The sequence below is a fragment of the Tinamus guttatus genome, unplaced genomic scaffold (assembly GCF_059628265.1).
Source record: "Tinamus guttatus ecotype Peru unplaced genomic scaffold, ASM5962826v1 Tinamus_guttatus_pri_ptg000423l, whole genome shotgun sequence".
Lineage (NCBI taxonomy): Eukaryota > Metazoa > Chordata > Aves > Tinamiformes > Tinamidae > Tinamus > Tinamus guttatus.
Window position 1 is genome coordinate 2,748,477 of NW_028288957.1, and position 14,606 is coordinate 2,763,082.

Below are 14,606 nucleotides of genomic sequence, written 5' to 3' on the forward strand. Positions count from 1 at the left end.
TCATTTTACCTCTTGTGTTCTCATTATAATTTGTTACTTGGACCGTGATTTTTATCCATGCATCTTGTATTTTAATACCAGTTTTATAACAGATGTAGTACAGTAAAAGTTCTGTGTTTTTTTTTTCCACAGTATTTGTCTGTTTTTCTTATAAATGGAAAATGAATTATAAGCCGGTATTGTTAATGTGACAAATCCGTGTGTTCTGATCTATTTCCTACAGGTTGAATAACTGCATGTACTGTTAATTACCGTGATGCTTAATAAACATTTTTTTTGGGGGAGGGGGGCATGGTTTAGATACTTACCAAATGACTTGCACAGAACGAGAGTAAATTGTGTTTTGCAGTGACAGGCTACTGAAGGAACAGAACTTGGAACTCATCTTAATCAAACTGCTAAATGAGCATGGGTTTAGCTAGTGCTATTTAACAAGTCTGGCATAGCCCAGTGCTCTCTGAGGTGCTGTAAACACAGTACAAGATCGTTTCTTTTAACACTTAACAGAAACAGAATAAATATTAAAGCATTCCAGGCACTTAATTACTGTAGTGACATAAATGGTATAAGGATCTGACTAGAATATAGTATGTGTTTCATGGGACAAAAATAGTAAGTGTGAACGAAATTTGTCAGGAGAGTGTTTGATACGGAATCAGTTCTGTTCTGTGTGTGTGTTAAACTGAGCAAGCATGTGATGTAGTGGTTTAGCTCAGGTCTGTGCCTGCAATACTTGAGCTCAGTCTAGATCAACTACTGCTTAGATAGCATCGCATGGCTTTTGCTAAGTGAAATAACATGAAAGCAGCAGGAAGATTATTCAGTGTCTGGATGAGACATTCTGAGATTCCTTTGGCATGCTGAAGACAGGAAAAAAAGTTCAAATTTGTCATAGTAGTTGTAGAAGCATTGTAACTACACTGAGACTCATCAAAACCCTGTGTGCTAAATGTAATTTGCTTTAGCCTGGTAGATGTATCGAAGACCTTGTCTAAATTTGTAGCGCTGCTTTCCAGTTTGCTGCTTCCTTCAAATAGGTACGACTTAATTATCTTTATCAAACTGGCTATTTTAATTTTTATTTCCCTCGGCCTGCTATTCTGTTAAACTGGATATGGTACGTTGAGAGCTGAAGTGTATGCCATTTTTTAGAGACAGTTAAAAAGAAATGAATAGTGAGGGGATGAAACTCATTATGCTGATACTCCTAAAAATTTATATCAGATTTTTGTCTTGCTTAATTTGGCTGGTGAATCCAGTTGTGATCATGTTCATAAGTGAAAATGGTTCAATGAACTCTGTGATGGTATTCATATGTAAAAATGAGACAGACGATGTCTTGCTGTGAAAGAAGAGATCTGAATTGCATCTTGCTGGATTAATAGGTATATTATTCCTTAGGGAAAAATAGTAGATTAAATGCTCTTAACGGACAAGTCTTGGTCTGAAGTGATGGCTTTCAGGCTTATGAATTAGTGTATTTCCCAGTGGCCTATTGCTGGTTTTGTTACTGCGCCAGTGAAAAGTGACGAGACAGCTTAGCCAAGATGCCAGGGAGGGAGCCGTTTTGCAGGAGCTGAGAACCCTGTGCTTGCCTTTTTCCTGTGCCCTGGGAGCTGAGTGGTGCTCCATGCATGAAGTACTGATGTAGCGAGTCAGCCATCCCTTCTCAGGCCTGATCTGCTTCAGATTTTTCTGCTTGTGTATTTAAAGAACAAATACAATTGCAATTTCCTTTTGTTTACTAAAGATTAAATACAGAGCAAATTGAAGTTCTTTAATGAGCCTTTTTTAATATATTGAATGATTAAACATTAGTAGTTTCGTATTAAAAACTAAACTTAGTTCCAAAAAAAGTTGCAATGGCTGCACATGAGGTATGCCATGTATATTGTCCACTGATTTAAGCAGACTCTTTTTTATTATATTGGAAATATGATGTTATCTTCCTTACCAGTAATAGAAAATTTGAGTTTAAATAAGTTTTTATGAATACCTAAACCATTATGTGCATTAGTCTTTAGCAAAATGCCATTTGAAATCAACTTGTAATAGTAGATTCATGGGTTCTGCTTAGTATATTCTCAGTCCTCTCAAAGGAGTAACCTAATTTTCCTGTCTAGTATGTATGCATAGAGTATATTGTACTCCTGCTTTTTAAATTCCCTCTGTTTTCAGCATGGAGCAAGTTAGACAGTGAGTTGCATTTAATGAAAAACTTGAAACAGGGGATGCTGCTTTTTAAAAAAAAAAAAAAAAAAAAAAAAAAAAAAAAAAACAACAAGGAAAGAAACTTGGCATCTGTAGAAGAGACAACTGCTGTTCCGAGTTGTTATTACCATGCTGGCAGATGGCAGTAATAGATGTTTTAGCTATTTCTTGGATGAGTTCAGAAGTTTTATCATGAAAAGTTAGGCAGGAAATGCATCCTGCCTGAAGGCCTCACTGGGGTTATATCTTCAGTAACAGGATATGCCTGTTGTCCTGAAGCTGGAGAAATGTGAGACTTAATAGCGCTGTCAAATGGCCTTGAACTAAACATTTTTACCTGTGTTGCACAGTTAACATAATCCCTTATATAAATTTTCTGTCAACAGTATTGACTGTGAAGAAAAAAGGTGCTGTTCAAGTTAGTTTTGGTTTCTATTTGTTTTTAACCCTCCTTTTTGATAGGGGAAGTATGAGTAATTCGAAGTTTGTATCTCTTGGAGAGAAATGTCGCTTCTTCCTGCAGATGGCTGCGTCCCTTTTAACATGTTTGTTGGCCTTAGAAACTTGTGTGATGTTTCCTGACCTTGTGTACTTTTTATTCCAGGACTGCTTTAGGCCAGATAGTGATTCTAAAAATGCGAAGCTAGTAAATGATGCAATTATGAGTAATGCAGTTCACTGTGGGTGGGAAACGCTTTGGCAATACTTGTAGGCTCATTCAGAAGAAACTGCTGTGAAAAGTACTTGCCTGCCCCGTAAAGTGAAAATGTGCTTATCTCAAGTTTCCTGAAATGCACGAGGAAGGTACAAAGTGCATTTTCATAGCAAGAAGGAGTTTGAGAAAATATACAGATGGATTGGCTGCCTTAGAGTGCATTTCATATGGCAAAATCACTTGAAGGTCCTTGCAGGAGTTGAAGATAGTGTTGTTCCTCAACTGGGAGATTCTCTTCCCTACATCTGGATGCTAGGGAATGAAAAATGACCTTTCTCAGATACCTCTGTGCAGTCCTGAAGTGCTTCTTGGTCCCCACCAATGCTGGGAGCAGGCTTGGATTACTCTTTTTAAACCTGTAACTTATATTCTTTCTGTGAGAGTAAAGTTCTGAATCTATTGCTAGAAAACATGACAGCACCTCTGCTTCTGTACAGTAGACTAGTAGTAGACTATTTTACTTATTTATTTGTTTTTCCAGTGGTAGGTAACTTGGCAATGCTGTAGGCTTCGAGCTGGAAGAGCTGACCTTTCAAATGAATGAAGCCAAGAGGCCTTTGACTTGTTGCCAAATCTTTGGTTTCTTACTTTCACTTTCTGTTAGTATAGGTAAGAGACCCATTTCATGCAGCCAAATCTATTTTTATTTCAATAGGTTGTTTGGATTCACAGGTGAGAAGGTCATGTTTAAATTGTCCTAATCAACTAACTGCGCTGTGAGTGATCAATAATTATATTCTGTGCTAATTTTTGTAGTAAGAGAAGGCAAGTACGTGATGACTTAAAAGATTCTTTTAAGTGTAATTGTAGAGGTAAATGTATGTCAGTGCAATAGGAAGTGTGGGCAATACCCCAGTATTAAAAAGTAGTGCAGTGGTGGTGACTGACTTGTTTCAGACAACTCGGTTAGGATTTGAAATATGGGGAGGTTGTTCTTACTCCCCTCCGCAAACAGAATGAGGTGTAGAAGAAACTTTTTTACTCCAAGAAATGATATGCTTTATCTTGGAAGCATGGCGTGTTAAAGATTTGCAGTTTTTAGAATAGGCATTAAATAAGCTATTCAGTCAAGATGGTTTCAGCTCCTTAAAACTTTACAGAATGCTATAGGAAAGACAAATGCTTCAATTTTAGTAGTTCTGTCTAGTTTACAAATTCTTTGGCATTAGGCAACTGGTTTTTTATCTCTGAAAGTGATACAGCTGAGGCAGCTAGTCAGAATATTGCACAGGAACAGTGCCCTCATTAAGATAGTCAGCTGGGGGGGAGCAGGTAACCTGAATACTTATAAGAAGCCTATCTGCTGAGCAGCATGAGCATCTTCAATGCAGAGTGCTGAGCTCTGTTCCTTTTGCTGTTGGCTAGATCAAAGCTTGGGTGTCTGAGCCAGCCAGCTGCCAGGCAATATCTGCTTAAACCTAGAATTACAGCGTTGGCTCTTAAACTTGTCAGCAGCAAAAATATTTGACAATCTAGGGGAGTGCTGCAGGGCTCCAGCTGAGTAGAACAGGTTTATTGAACAGAGAAAAGGAAAACTCTGAAGTGTGTGTTAACTCACTGAATTATGAAATTCTTAATACAGTTAAATCTGGGAGGAGAGAATACATTTCTGTACCAAGTCATGTGCAAGCCTTGTGCCAAGTTGGACTGTAGTTGGTGCTGGGAGGAATGAAAAATCTGAGTGCCAGTTTGTAGGCAGGCTAAAAGTCTGATTGTCTCATGCAGGTATGCATGGCACACATGAATGGGCTGTATTGTAGCGTCCCATAGGGTTATCCCATGGACTGAGGCCTACATTTCACAGTTGCTATTTTGGCAATGCTACAGTGAGAACAGATAAAGGTTTGAAGAAAGTGGTGCTTTTTGTTGAGTTAGCAGTCATATTCAGTGTATGTTATATATTGGGAATTTGTGTGGGCAGTAGAAAAATGGACTTCTTGGTAGTGGTATGTCTCTTGGAATAAATAGTTTGCACACTCAAAAGGGGGAAATATATAAGTCCAAAATCTGCATGTAGTGGATTATTTTGAAGGTAACGAGCTATTTCTAGTCTTCATTTCTGCAATGCTCAGCTCCTGGGCTTGCAGCAACATCTGTCTATTCCACATGGAGCTCTTACAGAGCCTTATGTTCAGGACTGAGGCTTTTGAAATGTGCTTTACTAAAAATACATGTGCATAAGTATATGTAAATACATGTATAAATGACTGCCTTCGTAACACATTTTTTTGCATCAGTGCCACGCTTGACTCGCATCTGCGGTGTGTAACACTCTGAATAGGTATTTCAATGCACGGTTACATTTTGTTTTTTCTTTACTATGCATGTACTGGTCTGCTTTCTCATGGTCTGAGAAACACTTGACCATGTATTACTTGTCAAAATTTACATGATATATTTTTTTCTGTAGCCTAATGTAATTTGAGGGTAAAGCTATTGCAACTTGAGGCTAGTTGAATACTGGAACAAGTAGCTCAGGGAGGTGGCAGAGTGATGGAGAAGAAATTGAAGATACTCAAAACCTAATTGAACATAGTCTTGGGCAACATGCTGTTGTTGATGCTGCTTGAGCAGGGCAGTTGCACAAAAAATTTCAAATATATATTGGTACAGGGCCAAAATTAGAATTACAGAAATGCTTTTTGAACTTTGGTGTAGGTCACGTGTAGGTTGCTGGACTATGGAAAAATCTTTTCTTCCATCTACCCCTTGCAGCTTTACAGAGAGAGGAACGCATGGCCTTCTTTTTGGGCAAGGCAATACAGAGCTGAGAGCACAACTTAATGTTTGAAAGTAGAAATCAATTTCCCTTCAGGTTATTCTGGTGAATAACTTGAGCTAATGACTATAAATGTAGCTGCTGGTGTAGCCTGTAGCGCTTGTTTGAAGAGCTTTGGTCAATTGCTGCCCACCTTTATTCATGTCAGGCTACTGAAATGTATTGAAGAACTTGATAGAAATGCTACAGCTGAAAAGATTTTGCTATACTATAATGGCATTTTATGAATGCTCACTTAAGAATATTTGCTTGTATTTAAATGGAAATGCAAGTTAAGACTTGGATCACCATCTATCTCTAACAGCCAGATTTGAAAACATTTGCAGGGCAGTTTTTATACCTTGCTGTTCTTGAGTGACTGGAGTGAACTGTCGTTCCTTGTTCAACATTGGAGAGTGTGGGTAGTAAATGCTGTGCTTAAGACTGCATACATTTCTCTTGTCAGTGAAGGTTATATTTTGCCTGCCTGAGATATGAGGATTTAGTCAGGTAGTCAACCAGTTGGAAGTATAACACTTCATGCTGCTATATATATATATTTTAATGGAGTATTAAAGAACTCCTTTCAGTCTTATTTTGTATCTGTCTGAAGTGTGTATCATGTTGAGTCTGAATGTTTTGGCTGATATTTTTCTAGCCTTTCTGGATAGCGATCTGAAAGGTAGTTAAGGTAGCAGAGCTATCTTGAGTTATATTTTGTTTTACAATTAGTAAACAAGTTCAATTCTGGCAGTTACATGGTTTTCTAGTTAGTTTCAAGGATATAATGTGGTAAGACATAAATAGGAAGTTTGAGACAGTTCACAGATTTCAGTGTTGTCCAATTTCAGTTGGGTTTCTTGGAAAAAAGTCACAAGGATACCTCATTCTGTCAGCTCTCAGAAATGGGAAAGGAGACAGTGACAACACTGACAGCATTTATAGCATGATCAGCAGCAAGAGGAAGACTAGGGAAAATGTTAGTCCGCTGCTGAATGGGGAGGGTGCCTTGGTGACGAAGGATGCAGGAAGGCAGAGTTACTAAATGCCATCTTCCTCAGCCTTTACTGCTAAGGCCAGTCCCCATGTACTGAGCCTGGAGATGAGAGAGAGAACCAAGAGAGAAGAGGGCTTTCCACTAGTCGAAGAGAACTGGGTTAGGGATTATTTAGGCAAACTGAACATCCATAAAGGGTGCCCAGGGGGGATGCACCCAAGAGTGCTGAGGGAACTGGCAGGGGTCATTGCTCAGCCACTGTCCATCATCTTCAAGAGGTCATGGAGGGCAGGGGAGGTACTGGAGGCCTGGAAGAAAGCCAGTGCCATCCAGTCTTCAAAAAGGGTAAGAAGGAAGATCTGGGAAGCAACAAGCCGGTTAGTCTCACCTCCATCCCTGGAAAGGTGATGGAGCAGCTCATCCTAGAGACCATCTCAAGATATGTCAAAGAAAAGAAGGCGATCAGGAGTAGTCAGCATGGATTCACCAAGGGGAAGTCATGTCTGACGAACCCAATAGCCTTCTACGATGAGGTGATCAGCTCCATGGAAGATGGGAGAGCTGTGGATGTTGTCTACTTTGATTTCAGCAAGGCTTTCGACACAGTCTCCTATAACATCCTCATAGGGAAGCTCAGGAAGTGTGGACTGGATGAGTGGACAGAGAGGTGGACTGAGGACTGGCTGGATGGCAGAGCCCAGAGGGTGGTGATAAATGGGGCCGAGTCAGGTTGGAGTGGCATCCCACAAGGGTCAGTACTGGGCCCGGTGCTCTTCGACTTCTTCATCAATGACTTGGACAAGGGCACAGAGTGCACCCTCAGGAAGTTTGCAGATGACTCCAAACTGGGAGGAGTGGCCGACACTCCCGAGGGCTGTGCTGCCATTCAGAGGGGCCTGGACAGGATGGAGAGTTGGGCAGAGAGGAACCTCCTGAGGTTCAACAAGGACAAGTGCAGGGTCCTGCACCTGGGGAGGAATAACCCCAGGCACCAGCACAGACTAGGGGTTGACCTGCTGGAAGGCAGCTCTACAGAGAGGGATTTGGGAGTCTTGATTGACAACAAGTTAACCATGAGGCAGCAATGTGCCCTCGTGGCCAAGAAGGCCAATGGGCTTCTGGCCTGCATCAGGAGGAGCCTTGCCAGCAGGTCGAGGGAGGGCGTCCTACCCCTTTGCTCAGCTCTGGTGAGGCCGCACCTGGAACATTGCGGGCAGCTCTGGGCTCCCCAGGACAAGAGGGACATGGAGCTTCTAGACAGGGTCCAGCGGAGAGTGACAAAGATAATTAACGGACTGGAGCATCTATCGTATGAGGACAGACTAAGCGAGCTGGGCCTGTTTAGTGTGGAGAAAAGAAGGCTGAGAGGAGATTTGATCAACATGTTCAAGTACCTGGGGGGTGAATGTAGGTAGGATGGGGCTAGGCTCTTCTCGGTGATCGCCAGTGACAGGACAAGGGGCAATGGTGTAAGTTCAAACACAGGAAGTTCCACCTCCCTATGAGGAAGAACTTCTTTCCTGTGAGGGTGACAGAGCCCTGGAACAGGCTGCCCAGAGAGGTTGTGGAGTCTCCTTCTCTGGAGATCTTCAAAATCCGCCTGGATGCCACCCTGTGCCACGTGCTCTGGGTGTCCCTGCTGGAGCAGGGGGTTGGACTGGGTGATCCCTAGAGGTCCCTGCCAACCTTAACCATTCTGTGACTCTATGAACATTTCTAATCTCCCCATCTGGAACACAATACAAAGGATGTGTTTTAATATTTTCATTTATTTGTTAGTATTTATTATTAATAGTCATTATTTTTAATTGGAAGTAGCTAAGTTTTATTTTCTAAGTAGTATCATCTAAGTCCTTAGGCTACAATCCCTCTAGCTGAGTATTTCGTATTGGTTCACCCAGGACTGTTTTTAAATATTTTTTGAGGTTGACACAGGCCATATGAGGGTAGCCAAGCTGTCTGGTATTATTGTCATTCAGAAAGACACTTATTTGGGCTTAGGTTTTGCATACAAATCTGTTGGGCAATCTGTATTAGTGGCATTTTTAGGAAGATACCTGAAATAATTTCCTGAGAAGTAAACTCACTTGCTTTGAGTGTAGCGTATTGCCAAAAGCATTGGTAGTCTGGGTACCTATTTAATTTGCTAGTTGATTACACTCAGGGATTTCAGGATGGGTGGTGTAGAATGCAAGTGTATAGGGAAGATGATGTCTTAAAATTGGGAGCTTAATTGTCACCGGATGTGCATAGCATTTGTTAGTTTTGTTTCTAAAGTGTGTGGTGTGTGGTTTTTATGTATTCTGTACTGGAAAACTGTGTAGGTTTCCTGTCTTTACTGGTGTCTGATGATAGACAATTTCTTCAGGTCATAAAAATACTAGCAAAACAGAAACTCTTTTGCAGACCTACCTGTGCAAGTGTAGCTGGTAATCCTGAGTGCCTAGGAAAAAGCAACTACTCTCTGCTTGTGGTTATGTTTCTGTAAAATGTCCCGCAAGAAAATGTTTGTGACTTTCTTGTTTCCTCCTTGCTCCTACTAACATAGCAACAGTTTACCAGAATTTCATGAAAGGTTTTCTAGGAGAATCCCAACCATTAGCAACTTCTGCTTATCTCAGAGGGTCTTTCTGTTCCCGTCATCATTTACAGAATTGGTTATTGTTTGCTTTGGTGCTTTCAGGGAGAAGTTTAGTGTTGGAGACAACTGGGAAAGTTCATTGGTGCTTTAGAAATTTTTGTCCGGCAAAACTCTAACCCATCGGGATTCCTTTTAGGATTCTGGTGAATATATATGTGTGTATGTATACATAATCAAGCTTTCTTCAGAATTAGTTCTTTGATGAAAGATCTCACTGGCATTTTATCATGTTGTCATTTACTGGAAAATGGCAATTAAAAGAAAATTAGTCAAGGTCACCTATCACTGGGCAAAAAGGAGAGTATGTCTGCTTTTTTGATTGTTTCCGGGTTTAAGAATTAGTTAATATTGCCACCTAATGGCAAAAAGAGTTATGCCAGTATTTTTGAAGAACTTAGGTTGCTGTACTAAAATTGGCAGTAATTCTGGGCAAAATCATAGCATCTGATTTTTAGCGTAATTACCTTTTACTTGTCTAAATGAGTATTTGATCTGAAAGAGAATTTCGTAATTAAATCCATTTTCCTTGGTTGTAAATCTTAGTGTACACTTCTGATGAAGCTGCTACCTAATGTGAAGCAGTAGATTCTATAGCTGATACTTGGCAGACTACATCAGGCAACTTGAAACATCTGCATTTCAGTTGTCTATATGAGGATCAGAGTAGTTAAGTGTTCTAGTTCGCATATTTCTATCTTGACTGTGAAACTTGGTTTTTGTGCTGGTAGAAACTTCTCATGGTAATGGTGGGTTTACCATAAGATAGCAGTCCGTTAGGGGAAGTAGGGGTTCATCTGAGCTCCTTCATGACACAGTCTTCCTAAAAACGTGGCCAATCTGTGCACGTGAACCTTGAGGCACTTAATGTGCTGCAGGCCGTGAGCTGTGTTAAGGATTAGTGCAAGACAGGTGAGAGGGAGGGCTGCTTCTTTGGTTTGCACAAGTGTTTGGCATAATTTCAGTGTAGGCCGTTTTACTTCATTTCTGTGTATAACAACATTTGTTGTACTTTTTCTTTGCTAGTGAGGGAAAAAAGGAGAAAAAAAAAAAAAGGCACTGAGTTTGGGAGCAGGGCTCAAGTGTTCATTTCCTGGCACACAGGGATATTGGTTGGAGGAATAACAGACTCGTTTAACATTGTTTGTGTCTAACTGTTCTCTCTAGGTGGCTTCTCAACTGTGTTTCTGGTACGAACCCACGGTGGAGTACGATGTGCACTGAAGCGAATGTGTGTTAACAGCGTGCCAGATCTCAACATATGCAAGAGAGAAATTACAATTATGGTAAAATAGTACATGACTTAAAATTGTAGTGCATGCTTATTTACAATATGTATATGATACCTCTCTTTGCTAAATGTCTTGTGTTGTAAACTATGTTTTCTTTTCATCTTACGGCCCTGGGTTCCTGTAGTTAGTGCTTAGTAGTTAGAGATTAATGCTCAGTGTAGGGTTAGTACGTGATCAACTTAAAAAGCATCTACGACAATGTATTTGATTCCATAGTTGATAGTTTTGTTATTACATTTGCTGCCCCATGAAATATTTAATTTGGGACCTGAAATGATAGCTTAATGCTTTAAGTTCTACATGCCACATGTTCATTTTGTATGCTGTAGTTCTATATTCACTTGTTAGGCTGCTGATGACTTTGGCAAATATTGTCATCTTTTGTAGGCTTAAATATGTGCTTGAGCCATCCAACATTGAGAAAATTGCTATCAGGGTAGATTAAAACAATTAACTCTACTGCATAGCTTACATCATCTGTGTGGGTTATTTTGTTTATTTGTTCTTTGAGCTGAAGAATAAACCAGGAGAAACAGAGAGATTGTTTGGCAATATTGTCTCGTGTCTGTTTATAGTGCTCCTATCGGGTATTTGCCTTGAAAGTGGCAAGAGGAACTTTATTTCTCTCTGTTACCTCTCGAGGCTATTCATAAGATCAATACACAGTGTTGTTTCAGATTACAGCCGTTTGGACTTGTCTGCGTGCTCTATGTTGAAATTTAACATTTTTTTCCCCCCTTCCCTTATCTTACAGAAAGAGTTGTCTGGGCACAAGAATATTGTTGTCTATTTGGATTGCGCGGTTAATTCTATAAGTGATAATGTTTGGGAGGTACTCATTCTCATGGAGTATTGTCGAGGTAAGAGATTATTCTTTGGATTTCACGCTCATATTGCTAAACTTGGATTTTTATGTAATATTTTCCCCTTAATTTAAAGAGATAAAGTCCAGATCTCTCAACTGTTACCTGTTTTCACGTTTCTATTCTGTGTTGGTAGTACGCACTAAATTTGAACATGTTGATAAAATGTGAAAGTCATTGCCATACAGCTTTGTAACTGAGTTTGCAACCTGTAGGTATGGGGTGATACAGTCACCTGAGTGCCCTAAGGGCACTCAGTCAAGTGAAGGCTTTTATTGCCTCTGTTTCAGCACCAGGGCTCCTTGCATTTTCCGGGCAATGGGCTGAGAAGGACAGGGAGGTCCCAGGTTCTGCTGAGCGCTGAGCCGTGGTGAGGAGTGGGGAGGGAAGAGAAATATATGCTCTCATAGAACTACTAAGCATGATTGCCATGTGTTACAACTCAATTGGTGCTAACAGTGCATAATAAGCATCATAATATGATGGAATTTATAAAAGCACACTGAATTCTGTGTTATGCTGTCGCGTGTACGTGGTGCATGTGGCATAGCCATAAGCCAAGCATGCAGTATAGTACAGTTAGGCCAGCATGTTTCGGAACAGTCTGGCCAGTCACCATCACCCGTCTCCTCAATATTCTTCCGTATCCTGTTTCTCTACAGCAACCTATGTTCACAACAGTTTGTCCCAAAGTGATTTCTGTCATAGGGTTCCTGTTTGCTTGTTGGAGATGGTAATTTTTCTGCCTAGGAGGATATAGGATTGCAAGATTTGAAAATGAAGGACTGCTTTATCTTGTGTAAAACAATATTGTATATTATTTGTGCACTTTTTCAATGTGAAAAGCTAACTACTATAAATCAACCAAGTATTTGAAAAAAACAAACTAACTAAAATCTATGCTACTACTTCAGCTGGACAGATTGTGAATCAGATGAATCAGCGTCTGCAGACAGGCTTTACTGAATCAGAAGTAATGAGAATATTTTGTGATACCTGCGAAGCCGTCGCCAGATTGCATCAGTGCAAAACTCCTATAGTTCACCGGGATCTAAAGGTATGAGCTTTAAATGCAGTGGAATCTATAGCTGAAAGGGAGCCATCCCCTTCAAAAAGAATGAGTGTGTTTTTAAGAGGTTGACTTTGGTTGGGGGAATATGTGCTTTTGGGGGGAGTTAAAATAAGAAAACTAAACAAGACAACAAAATTGATTGTGCATGCTAAGTTTATTACTTGATTCTTCTGAAAGTTGTTTCTTGTGTGAGTTTGTGAGAGGAAGAGTGTGTTTTAATAGCAACCTTGAAGATTAATGCCATTGTTTCATCTAATGTTACTCTCTTTCTGATTTTCCTTAAAGGTGGAGAATATATTATTAAACGATAGTGGAAATTATGTTCTCTGTGATTTTGGCAGCGCCACTAATAAATTTCTAAATCCTCAAAAAGATGGTATTAATTTGGTTGAGGAAGAAATTAAAAAGTAAGTTGGCTTCACTTTGCAGTGATTTATCAGAAGCACTCAATGTGCCACTGGACAGGCAATGTATTACTCTGTGATCTTTTGCATTCCAATAAACAGTGGTTGAACTGTTTATTGATTTAACTTAGTAGTTGAAGAAATATTGAGATTAATGTAGGAAAACAACAAATCTGAGTAATGGAGCTTTTTCCCAGGTGATTTGCAGGTCATTTCTGCAAAGATGGCACCGAGTAGAATAAGAGCATTTAGAAAAGCATCAAGCTTGGAAGTCTAACAGTTGGCAAATACACATCTGTCTAATGTCTAGTTGGGGAATCTGATATTTTCAAATGTGCCATTTTAATTGAACAAATGGTAAATGTATGAGAGGAAATGAACTGGAGTTTTTAAGCATTAGAATGGGTCTGCTTGTGATGTTACTGATAAAGCGCGCTCTATTCTTTCTTCCAAGACTGATCAGAAAATTAAACTTTAGTGCAGGAGCCTTCTTAAATATGCATTGGTTCGTTTTGGTCCTTTGGTAGCTATTGGAGGGAAATGAACACTCTTGGAATTTTACTGTGATACTCTTCAGGATTTGAACTATCTTTTGAGAAATTGGTTCTTGTGAAGGGTGCCTGCTGTACATTCCAGTATGACATGGAACTTTCTTAAATAACTGTACATGTTTCATAGAACTATTCAGTTATAGCAGTGTGTAAGTAGAGAGGCACTATTTCCCTGGTGCTTGGGAAATATTTTTAAGAGGAAATTTTAGATGACTTGGCTTGGTCATCCTCAATAATCCATGTTATGGAGCTACTCTAGATATTCTCTCTGATACTTTATGTTGGGGGATTGCAGAAAGAAACTTAAGTAGTGTGAGAAAGTTCAGGATGCACATCAGGAACTTGGGTGTGAATAGACACGGGGAAAGGTGCTTTTGGTCCTGAGGCAAACTTTTTATCTATGTCATCTTTTAATTTTGTACTGTTAGGTATACAACGCTCTCCTACAGAGCTCCTGAAATGATCAACCTGTATGGAGGGAAACCAATTACTACCAAGGCAGATATCTGGGTGAGTAAAAAAAAATATATATATATATATGTGTGTGTGTATATATATATATATACACACACACACACACACATAGAGAGAGAGAGAGAGTAGACTGTGGCACTTTAGAGTAAGAAGTGGTTAAAAGCCATGCTGATCTGATTGTAAAACTATCCCTCTGAAATGAGGGAGGCTGTATGTGGAAGAGTATAATAGAGGGATTTTTTTTTGCATGTCAGGCGAGTACCATGTGTGGTGAGTGTTTTCAGTTAACAGTAATTATTTAGTTCTTCTGCTTTTGTTTGACTGATTATTGCTTGGTAGTCAGTGATGATTTCTCGTGGAAACCTGGGGACACCATGATATGGTTAAGTCCACTTAATAGGTGATGTGTTTGGAAGTCATTACAATGTAGTAAATAAAGACTAAATTCAACAGAAACACTACCAGTATTTTTGGGCCTTATGAGTGTGCACATGCAGCTGATTTAGTTTTACTAGTTGCTCATTGTCTAATGTAATAGTCGGTGGGAAGGAAAGCTCTTGTAGCCCTGCTCTTCATATACTGGCTTATCACATGGGCAGCGTGTTAGATCATGTGGCTGCTACATACCAGT

The 14,606-nt window shown here is 39.8% G+C and overlaps 1 protein-coding gene across 1 annotated transcript in view; it reads left to right on the forward strand.

Moving 5' to 3' along the window:
• BMP2K (BMP2 inducible kinase) overlaps positions 1 to 14,606 on the forward strand; it is a 51,091-nt gene that overhangs the window by 8,252 nt on the left and 28,233 nt on the right. Inside the window, exons 2-6 of the mRNA XM_088531661.1 lie at positions 10,487 to 10,605; positions 11,366 to 11,471; positions 12,389 to 12,531; positions 12,832 to 12,953; positions 13,930 to 14,011. Coding sequence (XP_088387787.1) covers positions 10,487 to 10,605; positions 11,366 to 11,471; positions 12,389 to 12,531; positions 12,832 to 12,953; positions 13,930 to 14,011 — 572 coding nt within the window. The remainder of the gene's footprint in view (positions 1 to 10,486; positions 10,606 to 11,365; positions 11,472 to 12,388; positions 12,532 to 12,831; positions 12,954 to 13,929; positions 14,012 to 14,606) is intronic.